Genomic DNA, 17,922 nt, shown 5'->3' on the forward strand with positions numbered 1-17,922 from the left:
GAATTAGTCAAAATGTTGGAAGGACTGTAAATCTTGGAGTCAAATGGAGTAGGATACCCCCTTGGGAAGCCCCATGCTGCACGTCCAGTCCCGTGTTGATGTGTGCACGTGTTTGCAACGGCAGCATTTCCAGGAGAAAGTGGAGTCCCTGGAGCAGGAAGCAGCCAACGAGAGGCAGCAGCTGGTGGAGACGCACATGGCCCGAGTGGAAGCCATGCTCAATGACCGCCGTCGCCTGGCTCTGGAGAATTACATCACTGCCCTGCAGGCTGTGCCCCCTCGGGTAGGTCTGGCGAGGCCTCCTTTTACAACTCGCTTCGGGGCCCAACACAAACAGGAGGCGTGGGGGCACGGGGGGTGCTGAAGGCCACCGGAAGGAAATCTGGGAACTGTTACGAGCACCGTTATGTACAGGTTTGGCCTCGGTTCCCTTGTCTTGAAGGTTATGGGGTCACAGGGGAGCCGCCTGCACAGGGTCATCTCAGCGCAACAGAGCCGTCAGGCAGGCTTCCCAGGGACTCGACGCGCGAGACCTGACCCCAGTTAATGTGCCTGGGACAGTGACGTGTCAGGAAACGTGTCAGTGACAGCCGAAGTCAGGAAACCGCAAAAGCTGACAGGACTTTCTGTGTAACCATCTAATGACAAATAACCGAGGGTTAAGAAAAGTCGGGGCGTGGTCGGGCTGTAAGGATTTCTGTTGGGATTTTGAGGAACTAGAACTCAAGTTTCCTGCTGAGGGAAGCAGTCATATTCTCTGGTGGGAAACCCTCATCAGTCATGGTGTCCACAGAGAAGAGGCCTTGTTTGAGGTTTTCAGCAATAAATGCCCAGAAAGGCTTCCTGAGCAATGCAAGCGGATCTCCTCAGTGAGGCTTCATGGGAGAGTTTACTTTGGACATAAGGAACATTCTGAGCAGGAGTGTGTGTGTACTATGTCCGTTAGTTTATCCGTTACTGAGTGAGCGACATTAAAATCTCTGCTATTTTCTCATGTGATGCTATCAGCTTCTACTTTTTGTATTTTTGAGGCTTTGTTTTTAGGCGCAGAAACATCCAGAGCTCTTATGTCCTCCTTCACACCACCACCACCCCCCCCCCCCCCCGTTATCATTATGACATGACCTCTTTATCCCCGGTACTATGTTTTGCTGTGAAGTTACTGTGTCTGATATTAAAGGTATTTCAGCTTTCTTCTGATCAATGTTATCATAGCATATCATTTTTCCATCCTCGTGCTTTTATTTAACCTGTCTTTACAGTTGAAGTGCATTTCTTATAGGCAGCATACAGTTGAATCTTGCCTTTTAAAATTGCGAACACCGTGTAATGAAGTTACTGATACAGTTATGCCTAAATCTGTCGTCTTGCTGCATCTCCTATTTGTTTCATCTATTCTTTGTTCCCTTTCTCTTCTTTTTTCTGCCAACTTTTGGACTAATAAGATATTTTTTTATGGTTTTCTTATATGCCCGTTGTAGGGTTTCTAGAACTATAACTCTTTCTTTCGTTATTTTAGCGTTTGCCTCAGAGTTTTAGAAAATGTTGCTAACACTTCCCAATATTATACCAGCACAAGTGATACTATGCCACTTCATGTACATTACAAGAACCTCATCAAATTCTTCCATTTCCCCTTTCCCAATCTTTGGTCTGTTGTTGCCATACTTTTTCCATACTACATTATTGTTAGTTTTCTTTTAAACAATGAATTATCTTTTAAAGAGTTACATAATAAGAAAAATAGTTATCTAGATAGTTACCATTTCTGGTGCTCCTTAATCCTTGTATAGATCCATCTGGAATTATCTTCGTTCTAGTCAGAGGACTTTCTTGAAAGTTTCTTTTAATGCATGTAGATTGATGAAGAATTCTTTTGCTTGGGTATATCTGGAAAGATCTCTATTTCACTTTTGTTTTTGAAAGACATTTTTGCTGGGTATAGAATTATAGGTAGAAGTTTTCTGCAGCTACTTTAGTGATGATGTTCCATTGTCTTATTTGCATGGTTTCCAACAAGAATGCTAATACCCTTTTCTTTATCTCTGTAAATAATATATCTTTTTTTTTTTTTAATCTGGCCACTCTGAGGATTTTCTCTTTATCACCAGTTTTGAGCAATTTGATTATGATGTGCCATGTGTATTTCAGTCAGCTATTTATCCCATATGGCTGTTTTTTGTCTCCTACATTGTAGCTTTCACATCTAGAAGTTTAGTCTGGCTTTTGTTTGTTATTTTCATATCTCTCATTTCTTCACCTAAGTGTTTAAACTTTTGGAATGCATTTATAGTTACTTTTAATATCTTTGGTTGCTACCTCTAATATCAGCTTTGGGTCAATTTTGATTGATTTTGTTGATTGTTTTCATTATATGTAGTATTTTCCTTCATCATTTCCTACCTAGTAGTTTTTTATTGGCTGTCAGACATCGTGAACTTGACTTTGTTGAGTGCTGGGTACTTTTGTACACCTCTATTTTTTTTTTATATTTTTTTTAATGTTTATTCATTTTTGGAGAAAGAGACAGAGACAGAGTGCAAGCCGGGGAGTGGTAGAGAGAGGGGGAGACACAGGATCTGAAGCAGGCCCCGGGCTCTGAGCTGTCAAGCACAGAGCCCGACATGGTGCTCAAACTCACAAACCACGAGATCGTGACCTGAGCTGAAGTCAGACACTTAACCGACTAAGCCACCCAGGTGCCCCTGTATACCTCTGTTCTTGAGCTTTGTTCTGTAATGTTATAGTACTCAGAAACAGTTTGATCCTTTTGGGTTTTGCTTTTAAGACTTGTTAGGTGGGTTCGGGGCAAGTTATCAGCTTATGGCTCATTCAGCAATACAGAGGTAAGATTCTTCTGAGTAATCTACTGTGAACACTGAGTTTTCCCATCTGGATGGTGGGAACAGGTGCTATCCCTGACCCTGTGTGAACACCAGGCGCTGTTGCCGCTAATCTTTTTTGGGTGTTTTTTTCCCCCATGGTCTCAGCTGGATTCTTTCACTTGTATGCTTTGATCATGAGTCAGCTACTTTTTGCATAGGGACATTATATGCAAATCTGAGTTCTCTGAGCAACTGAGTCCTCCCCAGCACGCCTGCAGTTCTAGAGCTCACCTCCTTCATGTCCCCTTTCTCAGTTGTTCACTGTCCTTCACCTGATGTCAGATGTCTTTTAGAAGCATAGTTCTGTATATTTTGTCCATATTTTGGTTGTTACAGGCGGTCAGGTAAATCTGGTTCTCATTAATCCATCTTGGCTGAAAGCAGCAGTTGGCATGTATGATGTGACTAAACCAAAAAGTCTCCCACTTACACTGATTCTCCTCATTTTGATTTTTCCTTTGATGCTAAAGTTACAGCCCAGAAAGCTCTGAGGAACCATAGAAGAGCTTCCAGTACTCTTGTATAGATAGTGAGATTGAATTGACCTTGTTCTACCAGTGACATCACTGAGATTGAGTGTCTGGTCCGGGGTGACACCACCACACTGGTTCATGGACAGGGTGGAGCTGTCACAGCCGACCACTGAAGTGCCTTCTTACTAGACCACACTTCCTCTCTGAACAAAAGGCTTTTGAAAAAGAATATCACATTAGCATTTTCATGTTCTATTCAGAAAAACAGTCTCTGTTCTAGCACTGTTCGGTAAAATCCTGTTTACATGCGTTTGGAGAAGAAGTTCCTTGGTTACTCTCTTTTTCTAGAGTACTCGATTTTGGAGTCAGGGCCGTTAGGATCGTTCACCAGAGCAGGGCTGGGTGTGGGTGTTGAGACCAGAATCTCAATCACTGACAGTTTACTGGAATGTTCCAGCTGAAGGTCTAGTCTCTGAAGTAGTAGGGTCTTTGCAGTGTGGTCATTGATGGAGCTAAAAATAAGATGGGGACTGAATGGAGTCCTGAACCAAAGCACATTTCAGAATTTTCAGTTCTGTCCCATCTGCCATCACAGGAAAGATGGTGATGAGAAGAGTATTTGCCAAAGCTTCCTGTATTACCAAAGGGGATACTTTCAGACTGGTCACAATCGTATTATGCAGAATTAAACATCATGTTAATTTGAAATAAAAATTAAAGACTGGATTAGGGGCTATTTTACTGTCAAAAAAATCAGATTGTTGTTGATTGATCCAAGAAGTCTATTGAATTCTTCCCTAGAAATGCATAAAACTCTCCCATGTAATAAAAACTGGGGCTGGATAGTCATGGGGCTGCAATCTTGCTATCACCTGCCATTTAAAAAAAAAAATTCTTTTTTAGGGGCGCCTGGGTGGCTCAATAGGTTGGTGTCTGACTTCAGCTCAGGTCATGATCTCATGGCTCGTGAGTTTGAGCCCCACATCAGGCTCTGTGCTGACAGCTCAGAGCCTGGAGCCTGCTTTGGATTCTGTGTCTCACTCTCTCTCTGTCCCTCCCCACCTTCTCTCTCTCTCTCTCTCTCTCTCTCTCTCTCTCTCTCTCCCCCTTCTCTGTCAGTAATAAATAAACACTAAAGAAAATTTTAATTAAAAAGTAAATTTAAATTAAAAATTAAATTTTAAATTAAAAATAAAAATAAAAAATTTTTTAACATTTATTTATTTTTGAGAGACAGCATGAGTCGGGGAGGGGCAGAGAGAGAGGGAGACACATAATACAAAGCAAGCACCGGGCTCTGAGCTGTCAGCACAGATCGCAATGCAGGGCTCAAACCTACTAACTGTGAGATCATGACCTGAGCCAAAGTCAGACACTGAACAGACTGAGCCACCCAGGCACCCCCATCACCTGTCATGTTTAAGTTAATGAGCATCTTATTTAAATTTTATTTCACGTGTTTATTTTAACATATAGCTGGACCTGGCTCTGCACTTCAGAAAAATGCAAGAAAATTCTAAGTCCCCTTTTAAGGACTTTTCTGAATTCCTGTTAAAAGACAAATCAGGAGCATGCCGGTTACTGTCCAAGGAAGGTGGCATCTTATATTGGAGCCATAAATACGTTTTTCTGAGATCTCCCTCATGCTTAACACAGTGCCTGGAAAAGATGAGGTATTCAGTAAATGTTAGTTGAATATAGGAAATGAATTAGTCAGTGTTTTTTCTGTGGATTCTATAGCTGATAGCACCTTCAAAATAATTATCCCCTTAACCCTGACCATACTGTGCCGGTCCTGGCCTTTGCCACATGGGAATCTGAAACAACGTGGATTGTTTTCAACTTTGAGGCTCATATTTAATATGTATTTTTATCTATAATTTTGAACCCAAGCTTGGAAGTGTTATGTGATGATGTTTTGATGATGTTTTCATGCAGCTAGAATTCCTTGCCGTACTATGAATTTCATTTGTGAGTCCCCATGGCTGTGTGTGCTTTATGTTCTATAGAAAAATTTCCTTTTTAATTAATTATGTGCCTGCTGGCCAATACCGTAAATGGCTAATCTAAAAGTGCATTGGAATTATACTTAGAATTTTGCCATGTCCAAATACTTCCAACATCACAGGAGATAAAACAGTTGTATTTCCTCAGGAATAGTTTGGTCTTTGCACTCAGGATAAACTCTTAATCTGTAGAGGGCGAGTGACTCTTCTAAGGACCAGCCCCTTTCATTTTAACTCTTTTCTTAAAGTTTCCTTGGAAAATCAAGGAGTTGCACCCTTTCTCTTTCCCCTAGAATTGTTAAATTCCTCTCCAGAGTTGCATCACACATGGTCAGACTTCCGCCACTCTTCGATCACTACCAAACTTAAGTACAACTTAAAACTAAATTATCATTTGACCACCAGATCTCTCTACCTATGCTTCTCACTTCTTACTTTATCAGAGCTCATATTCAGTCACCTTACGGCCTCATGAATGATGAGCTGAATGTGATCTGAGCCTTCCTTTTTGTAACTGTCAGGATTCACAGACGGAGAGAAGACGAAGCTCTTGCCTTACTGTCCATCATTCTCTTCAATATGCAGACCAGTTAGCCTTTAGCAGGCTCCCGTACAGTTAAACTAAAGGCTAGGCTAGATCAGAATTTCTGTTTAAAATAAACATGGTAGGCTGAGGTCTGAAAAAACTTAGGAGTTCCTAATTAGTAAGAATGGAAATGTGTTAAACATGGGAGCCAAATAACAAAAGCTTTCTTTATAATTCAGAGATTCTCGGTGTCTTTACAGATATTTATTCCAAATCTTCCATTAGACAGCGTTCTAATTATCATCTTGACCACAGAGGACTTTGAAGCATTTTCTACATGGAAGTGAGAATGAGGAAATGTTTTCGTGTAGATCTTGTCTTGTCTGTGTGCCCCTGGTGTTGTGTGTTTGTGGTGGTGGTGGTGGTGTTTTCCAGTGTCTCCCAATTGCAGTCATCTTCTGTGCGCTAAAATTAATTTCATGCTTATATCGGATGCCTCACATTCACATTCAGACTTCCAACATTCAGCTGAGGGGGAAGAAGTTCCTTTGGCACCAACACTCTTTCCTTTCTCATTTCTGATTAGTTCAGCCAAATGTTAAATTTCCTGAGATTCCGGAAAACTGCCTCATAGAATTCCTTGGTAGGACATTAATGTAACGACTTGTGAGATTTATCATCAAGGAACATGGTCTTGTCCCTAGGTGGAGATTTTGCTCAGTGCTGTTTAGTGAATTCTAACAGCAGGGAAATAAATATCCAATAAGAAGCAGCAAAATCATTGGAGAAAATCAAGGACAGAAATTCATGAGTGCGAAACAGAGGCGTTTAACTTGGCCATTTTAAAAAGTTTTCCTGTAACCTTGCAAACTGCCCTTCTCCCTACAACTCTTCATTTTCTGCTAATCGCTTCGGGTCCAAAAAGAGATACGAGCATTTATAGAATATATGCAGACAGCACGCATCCACATGCCAAGGTAAATCTGGTACATCTGCACCTCAATATAAGGGACAGGAAATAAGTTAAAAACCATTTGCCTAGTTCTTCATATGTGAAGGACCTGAGACAGAAGAGTCCCAAGGTGTTTGAGGCATTCTATCCTCAAGCTTTCAATATAATACAAACTTTGTAAAGCTGATATGAATGTACTTAAAAGTTAAAAGACTGCTAGGTTGAAAATCACCTTTGAGATATAGAAGTAATTATCTTAAACCTTACATATTTACTATTCATCCATTCATCATTCATTTATTTTTAGTTGCAATTTGTAAAATTGGTGGGCACAAGGAGGCTCATTAACTTGAGAGCTTTTTTTTTATTTTTTTTTTAATTTTATTTATTTATCCTGAGAGAGACAGAGATAATGCAAGTGGAGGAGGGAAGGAGGGAGGGAGGGAGGGAGGGAGGGAGGGAGGGAGAGAGAGAGAGAGAGAGAGAGAGAGAGAGAGAGAGAGAGAGAGAGTCCCAAGCAGGCTCCACACTGCCAGCACAGAGCCCAAGGTGGGGCTCAGACTCACGAAAGCATGAGATCATGTCCTGAGCCGAAACCAAGAGTCAGATGCTTAACCGACTGAGCCACCCAGGCGCCCCTAACTTAAGAGCTTTTAAGGACAGACCCAGTAACAAACAGATGGAAAGGAAAACAGGAGAATTAGCATTCATTGGACAAAATCCTACAGACTCTGCTGACTGATTTGCACACTATTTCCGTAAAACCTCTTAATATGACCCCCTTACCTTGCTTTGAATCTGTACCCATCTTGATAGACGGATCTAAAGACCAGCAGGCGATACGGAACCAGAGACGCTAGTGCTTTCTGTTTTTAATTGAATTAAGTTAAACAGAAAATTACGAAATATGTAGTAAAGGCGTTAGCTTGAAAGCTGTCCTGTGCCCCTGAATCCACATTCATCCCCCGGATTCCCTCCACCGCAGAGCCCTGCTTCGGGACTGCCTTCAAAGTCGGAAGGGCTCTTCATCGGATACTGTCAAAACCTACAGCACTGGGATGTCCTGTTTCTTTCCGGGATAGGTTGCATGTACGCATTTATATGATGATATCTGTTTTCATTTCATCCTTGAAAATCAAAACCCATCACGAACACGTAAATGTTTTGTTTTTCAGACAAATGCATAATAGCACATTATTTAACGACGCAGGGGTTACTTACCTTTCTGGCCTCACAGACGTCTACCCTGTGGGGGCAGATAGTAGCCCGGGTCTTCCCCTTAGAAACATGCACGCACAAAAAAAAAAAGAAACATGCACGCACATGATATTCATCCACTGATCAATTTAATTGCATTTGGGTTTTTATAAGCGTTGTTTTGGGTTTCCTCGCATTAATGTTGCCAGTAGGTCAAGGCGCTGTGGTTAGCTGGAGTATGAGGAGAGGGGGAAATTAAAAGAGATATGAAGGTACGTGTCTTTGAGCATGGTGCAGCCAGTTGGAGGATGTGGGAAGCAAAAATGCCAAAATGCAAGTATGGAGATGCAAAATGGAAACATACTATTTCACCTCTCTTCTAAAAAGTCAAGATTATGTCACAGTTGGCATTTGTGGGGTGATCAGACCACTTGGCAAATCTTTGCAAAGTTCTGTGGTATCCTTTCGAACGTGCTTCGTTTATGGTTTCTTCCGTTAACTCCGTAGGCTTTGCCTTTGGGGTTGTATTAATAATCCAACTCGTCATGAAGAGCTTCAGCGCGTTTCACTGCTTGCCTAAATAAGAATTGAGTACCTGCAACTCCAGAGAATTTCTGGCCCTTCTTGGCTCTCAGCTTGGTTGATCTAAGCTCCGCATCCAGTGGATGCTACAGTTGATCCAAAAGCATTGATCCTGGGTTTGGATCAGGTGCTGAATTTCAGTTCTGTATGCTGCCTTCGCTGATTTATAGCTGTGGTCTGTGTGACTCTACTCTCAATATTCTGACACCAAATGTGAGGATTTTTTTTTCCCCCTCACATTTGATAATTATGACACTCCCCATCATTAGCATAAGCCCTGCAGATTGAGGGCTCCGTCCTACCAGACTGCCCTCCCCCCCCCCATTTCAGCCACCCATCCCAAGCCTCAGATTTTCAGTCACATTTTTTTCCTTCTGACGAACCAGCCATGCATCAGAGGTTCCCACGACCCCCTTCTTGGGTTTGATAATTTACTGGAACAACGCACAGAATTCAAATCAGTGCTTTACTTACTGTTAGCAACATATTCTAAGGGATATAACCCAGGAATAGCCAGATGGCAGTGACACATGGGGCAAGGCGTAGGGGAAGGGATGGGGCACTGGGATGTCCGCTCTATCTGTGCTCTCTTGGCACCCCACTGTGTTCCCCAACCAGGAACCTGTCTGAACCCCACTGTGAGCATTTTTTTTATGGAGGTTCCATTCGGTAGGCACAACGGATTAAATCCCCGGCCTTTGGTGACTGAACTCAATCTCCAGTCCCTCTCCCCTCTCAGGAGGGTGGAACTAAAAATTCCAAACCTCTAATCACTGGGTTTGAACCATCCTCCAAGAGTCACTGGGAGAGTGTACCAAAGACAACACTTTATCGCTTCAGGGGTCCTAGAAGCTCCTGTGGCGGGAACCAGAGGCTCAGACTGAATATTCTGAAAAAAGATGCTCCTGTCACCCCTGTCACTCAGGAAATTACTAGAGTTTTAGGAGCTCTGTGTCAAAGACTAGGGAAAGAGACCAAATAATAGATTTCCTTATGATGTCACTGTACCCAGAATAAATTATTTCTGACAACTAGATTAAAACCACTCTTATTTTCTAAATTTCATAGATGTCAACACCTGTCTTTAATTCCCAGGTTTGCCATCCATAAAACCTGTAACTTGGAACAGATGACTTAATGGAAAGGATTCTTCCTCCTTCGTTTGCAAAATGGGGTTAATTGTTATCTTTTACAATTAGCCTTGTTCTAGCTTTCTTAGCCATATTAGAAAAACAAAAGGATTAATCAGAGGTTGGGCTGAGATTGTGAAGTAGGGAGAAGAGAAAGGCTAGAATATACTCCTCTCCTCCCCGAGAAGAGAAAGGCTAGAATATACTGTAAAAACACCAGAAAGGGAGGCTTTGTTGCCAAGTCCCTGTTAGGAAGTCCACTTCCCTGTGGAGAAGGGAAGGGGTAGAAGATGACTTTCTGTTCTCCTGGGGGCCACCGTCTTCCGTTAACAGCACAAGGCCAAGAGCCGTTACTGGATAGGCCGGGAGGGGAGGATATCTAATGCCTCCCTGTTCTCCAACCTTGAGAAATACTGAATGGAGGCAGGCCCAAGAATCTGGTGCCATTTCCCCGGCCGCTTCCTCAAGACTTCCTTCAGTGTTCAACTTGGCATAGAATTGTCATTTGCCTTCGTAAACTCATTTTAAACTACAGAAATCGTGTATGTGCTCTTCTGAAGAAAGGAATGTGGATGAATTTTGCAGTGAACCTTAAAATTTTAGTTCAACTCCTAGCTTTAAAGACAAACACAGCTGTGATCCAAAGGTTCCCGTGGACACTTCCCTGTCTCTTTTATCCCCCAGATTTTTCTTGCAACAGTGAAGGTACTTGTGAAATGCTGAAATTCTGAGGGCCAAAGTATCGAAAAAAACTTAACTGAGACCATCTCAAACAGAGAAAGGTTTAACTCTAAGGGTGTTTTTTTAAAACCTGCACAGAAATTGTATACATTTTACACTTAGATGCTTAAGATTTCTTGAAATCCAAGATGAAAATAATGGCCTTAGCCTGTTTGTGAAAACAGGAGAGACTTGTGTTTTCTTGATAGGCAATTAAGTTTCCTGGTTACATGGTTAGAAACCAGTGGGATGCAATTTAATGCTCCAGGAGGCGGCTTTCTGAATAAGTCCCTAGCCACCTGGAAAGTTTCGGGTGCTCCTCATAAAGTGACCCATTTATTTCCTCCTCCCTGGTGAGATTACACCCAGTGCCTTTAAAGACTCTTGACATATCATTCCCTCTCCTCGAGAAAATGGCTTAAGACACAAGTGTATTGTGATAAGATACCAGATTTCCAAATCAAGCATAAAGCATGGAGTAAAATGGGATCAGTTGGCCATGTTTTAATATGCCTCCCACATGAACTACACATCCAGACATGATTGCATGGAATCAGTTAGACGTGTGTGATTGACCCCAAGTCCAGCAACACGAAATGTATGAAATTGCATAAAAACCCAGTGAAAAGGCAATACAGTTGAGAAGAGGGGAAATCTTTTTTTTTTAATGTTACATTTTATAGAGGAGGCCCATGAACTTTCTTTCAAAATTATTTACATCAACCTGGCATCAAAACCCAAACCATAAGACGAGCTATGTCATCTTTTGAAATTAATGAGATGAATTCTTGTTGATATTAGTTTGAACGTGCCATGGAGTGCATGAAATATTTTCTGGGAAGTGTTCCTCGTTAAAACAACGTTCTAAAGGACTCCAGCATACTGGATAGATAGGTCAAGTGGGGTTGAAAAATCAGTATGTCTCATGAAAATCGGGAGTGCGTCTTAGTGGAGAGATGCTTATTATCAACTCAGATACCATGAAGGATAGATTTTGTTACTGGAACCACGCGTGAAATTACAATTAGGTCTAGGTTATTCAATAATTTAATTAACAAACATTTTTAGCAACCAAATTGTGCCAGGATCTGTGCCGGCAGCCAGAGTTATGCTCTTGTTCCAAGAAAAGAAAATGGTTAACGTTCCAAAAGATAAATCTTCTGTTTTAGGTTAAATCTAATCCATTTTAGTAATGCCCAGTCTCAATCCGTTAAGAAATTCTTTTTGAAATGATTTTTGAAAATGCATTGTGATAGTGAAGTGAATTTAGTGCAAACTGAAAAGTGTCACATCAGATGCAAATAGGCATTTTGTTGTTATGGGCTAAACACCCAGAAACAATAGTGACGCTAAAAACGGATTGGATGTAATTAGTCCCCCCGGGGCAGATCTTTTCCTTTTATTTTCTCTGCTCTTTGCTATAAATTTTAATAATAAGATCAGCCATCCTATGCCAATGTAATCAGATTGTAGTATTTATATGTACAATATGTAAATTGTGAAATAAGGGAAATTTGTCAGGAAAAAAAACGTGATTTACTAGTTACGGAAGATTTAAAGACTTGAGAATGATGGGAAGTAAATGCATAGAGGTTAAACACAGGTTCCTTACACTGTTTCCTGTGAATATGTTTGAACCACTGAATTCTTATGCTCGTATTTCTAATCATACGAACGATCTTGTCATAAATGTAACTATTGTGACAATAGTAGAATCGTTTACTTTAAGAGAATACATTTCTGTAGAGATGTTTTTTTCTCTTATTTTTGTATATTACTGTGTTTTTAATTACAATTTTAAGAAACTTATCTTTGTCTTAGCATAATGAAATAAACCCCCAAGAGATTCCCTTTTATCCTGAAATGTATGGATGAAATGCATGGATGGTACATCTCTAGAAATAACTAGTTTTAATCCTTGGTAATTCTGTAGTCTGGCTAAAAGTGGTAAAAGCAATTACTTCTTTGATTAAAATATGCAATGAATCATATACCAAAGGCAACGCCCTTTTTGGCTTTTTTTTTTTTTTAACTTAAAGCAAATGAAAGATATAAAAGCATAGAGAAATGTTAATGTTTTTCTTTGTTACCTAAGAATGATATTTGTTTCTCAGGTGCAGACATAACCACCATTTTATTTGGTGTGATATATCTGCCTGTTCCAACATAAGAGCTAATCTGATTTTTTTTTTTTTTCATTTCTAAGCACGATTCTTAGAAATGTGTTTGCATGGATGCATCAACCGAGCAGAACCATGTAATTCATTTATTGAGGGACATGGTAATGTCTTCCTGAATTATCTCATGTCCCGAGGCGTAGGCATTAGGAAGAAAAAGGCTTATGTTTATATTAGACACACACACACAATGTGTGTCTGAGCTCATATAAACAATGATGAGGTCATAGCTTACAATGGGCTCTTAGGGCTCATTATTCTTGCTGGAGCTTTGTTTCCTGGTAAAGTGAGGGCAAGCCATGCTGAGGCCTTGGGGAATCATGAGATCCTGGTGTGCTTCTGGTTCATTGTCAAGCTCTAGGGATTTGTTGGGGGAAGTTAGAAATATATTTCTGAAATGAAGAAATGTTGGTGTTAAATAAGATAAGCAATTTTAAACATGTGAACACAATGACCATTTAATTTTCCATCTTAATAGGCGATAAGTAAGGAAGGATGGATTGAGACCTAGAATCTGTGCGTGTCATAAAAGGCTAACTTTTAACTAATACCTTTAATCGTTTTCTAGTAATCCTAAACAAATTGACAAAGGACATTCCTGTCTTGCCATTTCACCTCCCTACATCTGACACAGTAGCTGAAAATGGAGTGCCAGAAAGCAGGAACAGCAGTTGAGAGACTGAATAAGCTAAATCTGGATGGTCTTCTGCACAATGATAAGAGCGGGTGTGATCATGTCCCCAAAGAATATCATCTGAGCTTATAAGCACTAGAGATTTAGGCGAGGACTCCTAGAACAGACTCATTTCTAACCACTCAATTATTTCTCTCTGTATTCAACTATGCAAGTTGCTTTTGGAATTATTTTTAGCTTGACCCATGTTAGAGTTTCCTTGAAAGGCATGATCACATAGCAGATCGGGAGAACAGGGTTAAGAGCCAGAGCCAGACTCTCTGTTCTCACTATACCACGGACTAGCTCTGTAACTAGCTGTGTAACCAGCCATATAACCCTCTACCTTCTTTGTGCTGTGTTTTATCTATGATAAAACCCCAGCCATAGGGTTGATAGGAAGAGTTGGTGAGTTACTATGCATAAAGCACATGGTCTCACTCATTCATATAAATAGCCAATAAGTGTTGAGCTGTTACTGCTTAGAGGAAAGAAAAGGGGCTGGGCATTGGAGGCAAGGACTGAGTGGAAGAAATAGATGTGTACTGTGCACCTGCTGTGAACTAAGCATTACCCTCGACAGCTAACACAGAACGTGGTTAATACTCAGTGTACTCTGTATGAAAGATACTCTTATCTGAATTGCACAAAAGAAAAATTTGAGGCCTGGATAATATGGGGGACTCTCAAATTCATTTTAAAATTCATGTTAACAGTAATAATTTGCAAGTGGGAATGTGTGCTGTTTTGGGCGATAGTGGAAGAAAAAGGGGAGACCCAAATGTTAGTTGTCAGAAGTTACCCTTCCATTGTCCAATTTGAGATTCGGCTTTAATGCAGTAATGACAAGGCCAGTGTGGCGCCTTTATATTCTGGTGCACACGCTCTTTGGTGACCGGCGTTTCAAGACAAAATGCCTTATAGAAACATTCATAGGTGACTGGCTGCAAAATAAATAAGAAGGAAAGAAGGTTATAAGAAAGCAATCCTTATGTTTAATTGAAGTATTTTTTCTTATATGAACTCTTTAAAAGAAAAAAAATTTCCATTTTCCTCAAAACAATGAAGCCTTTTCAAGAGAAAATAATGAAATAGAGCTAAGAAAGCACATGCAGTCAGTCAGCTTGCACACATCAGGGGCAGGGACACTGTGAATAGATGCAATTAGATGCTTTCTGTCTCCAGCCTTGGAGGGATCATCGTGATAGAAATAGAGGGAATTATTTATTTTTTTATATTAAATATAATTTACTGTCAAATTGGTTTCCATACAACACCCAGTGCTCATCCCAACAGTTGCCCTCCTGAATGCCCATCACCCACTTTCCCCTCTCCCCCACTCCCCATCAACCCTCAGTTTGTTCTTAGTATTTAAGAGTCTCTTATGGTTTGCCTCCCTCCTAGAGGGAGTTTTTTAAAGGCCTTGGTGTTAAATAACAAGCAAGGGGATCAAGGGTTTGTAATATCCTGACTGCACAATCCTGCATATAAAGTATCCATTACATTCAATAATATCCTGCCATTAAATGAATCGTCTTTTAAATATATACATACACACACACACACACACACACACACACACACACACACACATGTATATAATCAATGTAGCTGGTCAGTTGTTATCTCTTTTATTACTTTTCTTCTCTGGGGTTTAAAAGATCATTCTCTGATTTGTAGATTCAACTAGACTTCAGAGTACAAATGAGAATTATAATGATGCATGGCCAAAAGCTATGTTGCTAGCTGTGATGTCTGCCTTTTTTTGGAATTACGGAGAAATACGTTTCTTGTAGGATGAAAGAAATAAGGCAGATGAGCACAGGCTTATTTTCTTTTTATTGTATTTGTTTCCTTTCTTAAGTGTAGGAAGGTGGCCTGCAGACAGCTAAAGCAAGCAAGTACAGGGTACCCTCTCTGCATCAGGCACTGGGTACTGTGTGATCCCTGATAAAGAAAGACCAAATCTGGCCCTTAAAGATGTCACAGTTCAAGAAAGCAGTCAGAAACATAAGTAATTGGGGGCGCCCGGGTGGCTCAGTCAGTTAAGCATCTGGTTTTTGATCTTGGCTCAGGTCATGATCTCATGGTTTGTTGGATCCAGCCCCACGTCAGGCCCTGTGCTGAGAGCAGAGCGCGGAACCTTCTTGGGTTTCTCTCTCTCTTTTCCTCTCTCTCTCTGTCTCTCAAAATAAGTAAACTTTAAAAAGAAAATACAAGAGAAATAATTTAATAGACTGTGGTTAAGTGCAATAATGGAGATATATGTAGCATTTCATGGGGTATAAAAAAAGGATACCACTTCTCCCCGGGATATCGGGGAGGTGACCCCTAACTCAGCCAAAGGAGAAGAGCAGGAACATCCCATAAAATACTACAGCCTTCACCCTACTCCCAATATACCATCTCTGGAAATAAATTCTGTACGTTCCAGCTAGTTTTCAAGATGCCCATGACCTGGTTAGTAATAACTGGGTTTGCCCAAATGGCGCAAATTCTATTCCTGACATGAACTTTCATAGGGTTCGTTTGCTTGTTTGTTTGTTTGTTTGTTTTAATGAAGAAGAAATGTGTATCTTTGGAAATCACTTCACAAAATCACATAGTAGGATGCTTTAGTAGAATACACATAGCAGTGGAATCATTGAAGGCAAAGGAGCCTTTGTCCTTTTTTTAATTAGGATGAATGTTTTCAAGTAACTCTAGAGTAAAAATGAAATACAACCAATCAGGAAAAAAAAAAGCACCTAAGAAACTTAATTGTTGCTGAAAGAATTAGAATCTGATGGCATAGAAAGAATTTAATTACATTTCAAAGTAAAATAACTACAGTTTCACATTGGCCTTTCTCCTGGGAAACTAACGTGCCTGAAAGCTTGTGAGTTATTCCTTGGCCTACAAATTAGTAGTGGTTAAGTTGTCTATTATTTTTCTCATCTTGATTATTGTATTTTATATGCTACTGGTGATGGGGTTATTTGTGCAGTGTTACTATGGAGATAACCACTAAGACTACACATGTAGAAATGTAGTCTTACATATGCCCCTATATATTTGGTTGGGGAGAGGGGAGGGACCTAACGTAAATATTACAGCTCCAAAACCATCTCTTTGGGGCACCTGGCTGGCTCAGTTGGTTGAGCGTCCGACTCTTGATTTTGGCTCAGGTCACGATCCCAGGGTTGTGGATCGAGCCCTGCATCAGGCTCTGCGCTGAGCGTGTAGCCTGCTTAAGATTCTCTTTCTCTCTCCCTCTGCCCCTCTCCCCCCCTTGCACATACTCTCTCTCTCTCTCTTAAAAATAAAAATCATCTCTTTCTGTAGCAGTATACTGCCATTTAAAAAGAAAATGTTGATTAAGGACAGTCATCCTGTATGCCGAATGCTAAATGCTCTTGTCAAAATGAAAAATGGCCAATCAACTAAGTAATTACCCATTAAGAAAGTAGTGGGAAAATTGCAAAAAGATGACTCATAATCCTTTCACATGATGGGATGAGTTCGTGGGACCTCTGACCCAGAGCCCCTGGAAGAAGCAGTATTTTGCACAGACCTGAAAGGTGTGGGTTTTTTTTTTTTCCACAACAGCCTCGTCATGTGTTCAACATGCTAAAGAAGTATGTCCGCGCTGAACAGAAGGACAGGCAACACACCCTGAAGCATTTTGAACACGTACGCATGGTGGACCCAAAGAAAGCTGCTCAGATCCGGTCCCAGGTGAGCACTGAGTGTGGTCATCATGTGCAACCTTGATAGCACAGTGGCCTTGCAAGGTATTCCCTGAGTACTTGTGGGTGCTTGACCTCTGTAGCAAAAGTTCTTTAATACCTGGTAAATTCTGCAGGCTTGTCTTACACCAACATGTGCTTTGACATTTCCTGATTTATGAAAATAATAAGGAATATAAAAATCCTGAGTGTCCATGCTGCCGATTCTTAAGGATCCATTTAAAACTCTGATGACTAAAGTGAAGAAAACCAAAGTTGTATTAACCGAAACCGCTAAAATTGGTTCAATTAGATTGTGACGGGCAATCATAAATTCCACTGCTACCACAGTGCTTGGATATAATGGGAGCCTAGGTGAAGCCCTTGTAATAATGTGTTTTATTCACATTCCCAATGGTTGACAGATGAAATCTACCTCTGGCAATCTGAAATTTTACATTTCCTGAAATAGAAGAATTTTAAACAGGTAGGTAGGTGGGTAGGTCGATCAATCGATCGATAGAAAAAGAAGGAGGAAGGAAAGGAAGGAAGGGGGGAAGAGAAAGATCCAGTCAAATTGAAATGTGTTCCTATCTTTTGGAAAATTTGTGCAGAAATATAATTAGAGCATTAGGGGTTATTTAGGGAGTCTAAATATTAGGAATCAGTGTTGGGCAGAAATGCTCTTTTCAGTTGGCCTTGTAATTTATGGCTCCAAGCATACAATACAATAGGAACTTGAAAACAGCTCTGAAGTTAGAGAATAAAAAAATGGAAGAACAAGAAAAATAAGAATGCCCTTTTAGGTCACAAGTTCCAGCATTTTGTCAGTTTTATTTTGGAAATTTGTATCTATCTGTGGTGCTCGGTGAGGAAAAAACTTTTCCCTTTATC

The 17,922-nt window shown here is 40.5% G+C and overlaps 1 protein-coding gene across 7 annotated transcripts in view; it reads left to right on the plus strand.

Moving 5' to 3' along the window:
• The window catches only part of APP (amyloid beta precursor protein), a 272,606-nt gene that overhangs the window by 191,521 nt on the left and 63,163 nt on the right, over positions 1 to 17,922 (plus strand). For all 7 annotated transcript variants that reach the window (XM_049629302.1, XM_049629304.1, XM_049629305.1 and 4 more), the window contains 2 exons: positions 125 to 283; positions 16,910 to 17,038. In XM_049629302.1, the coding sequence (XP_049485259.1) occupies positions 125 to 283; positions 16,910 to 17,038 (288 nt within the window). The remainder of the gene's footprint in view (positions 1 to 124; positions 284 to 16,909; positions 17,039 to 17,922) is intronic.

This window comes from Panthera uncia, chromosome C2 (assembly GCF_023721935.1).
Source record: "Panthera uncia isolate 11264 chromosome C2, Puncia_PCG_1.0, whole genome shotgun sequence".
Taxonomy (NCBI): Eukaryota; Metazoa; Chordata; class Mammalia; order Carnivora; family Felidae; genus Panthera; species Panthera uncia.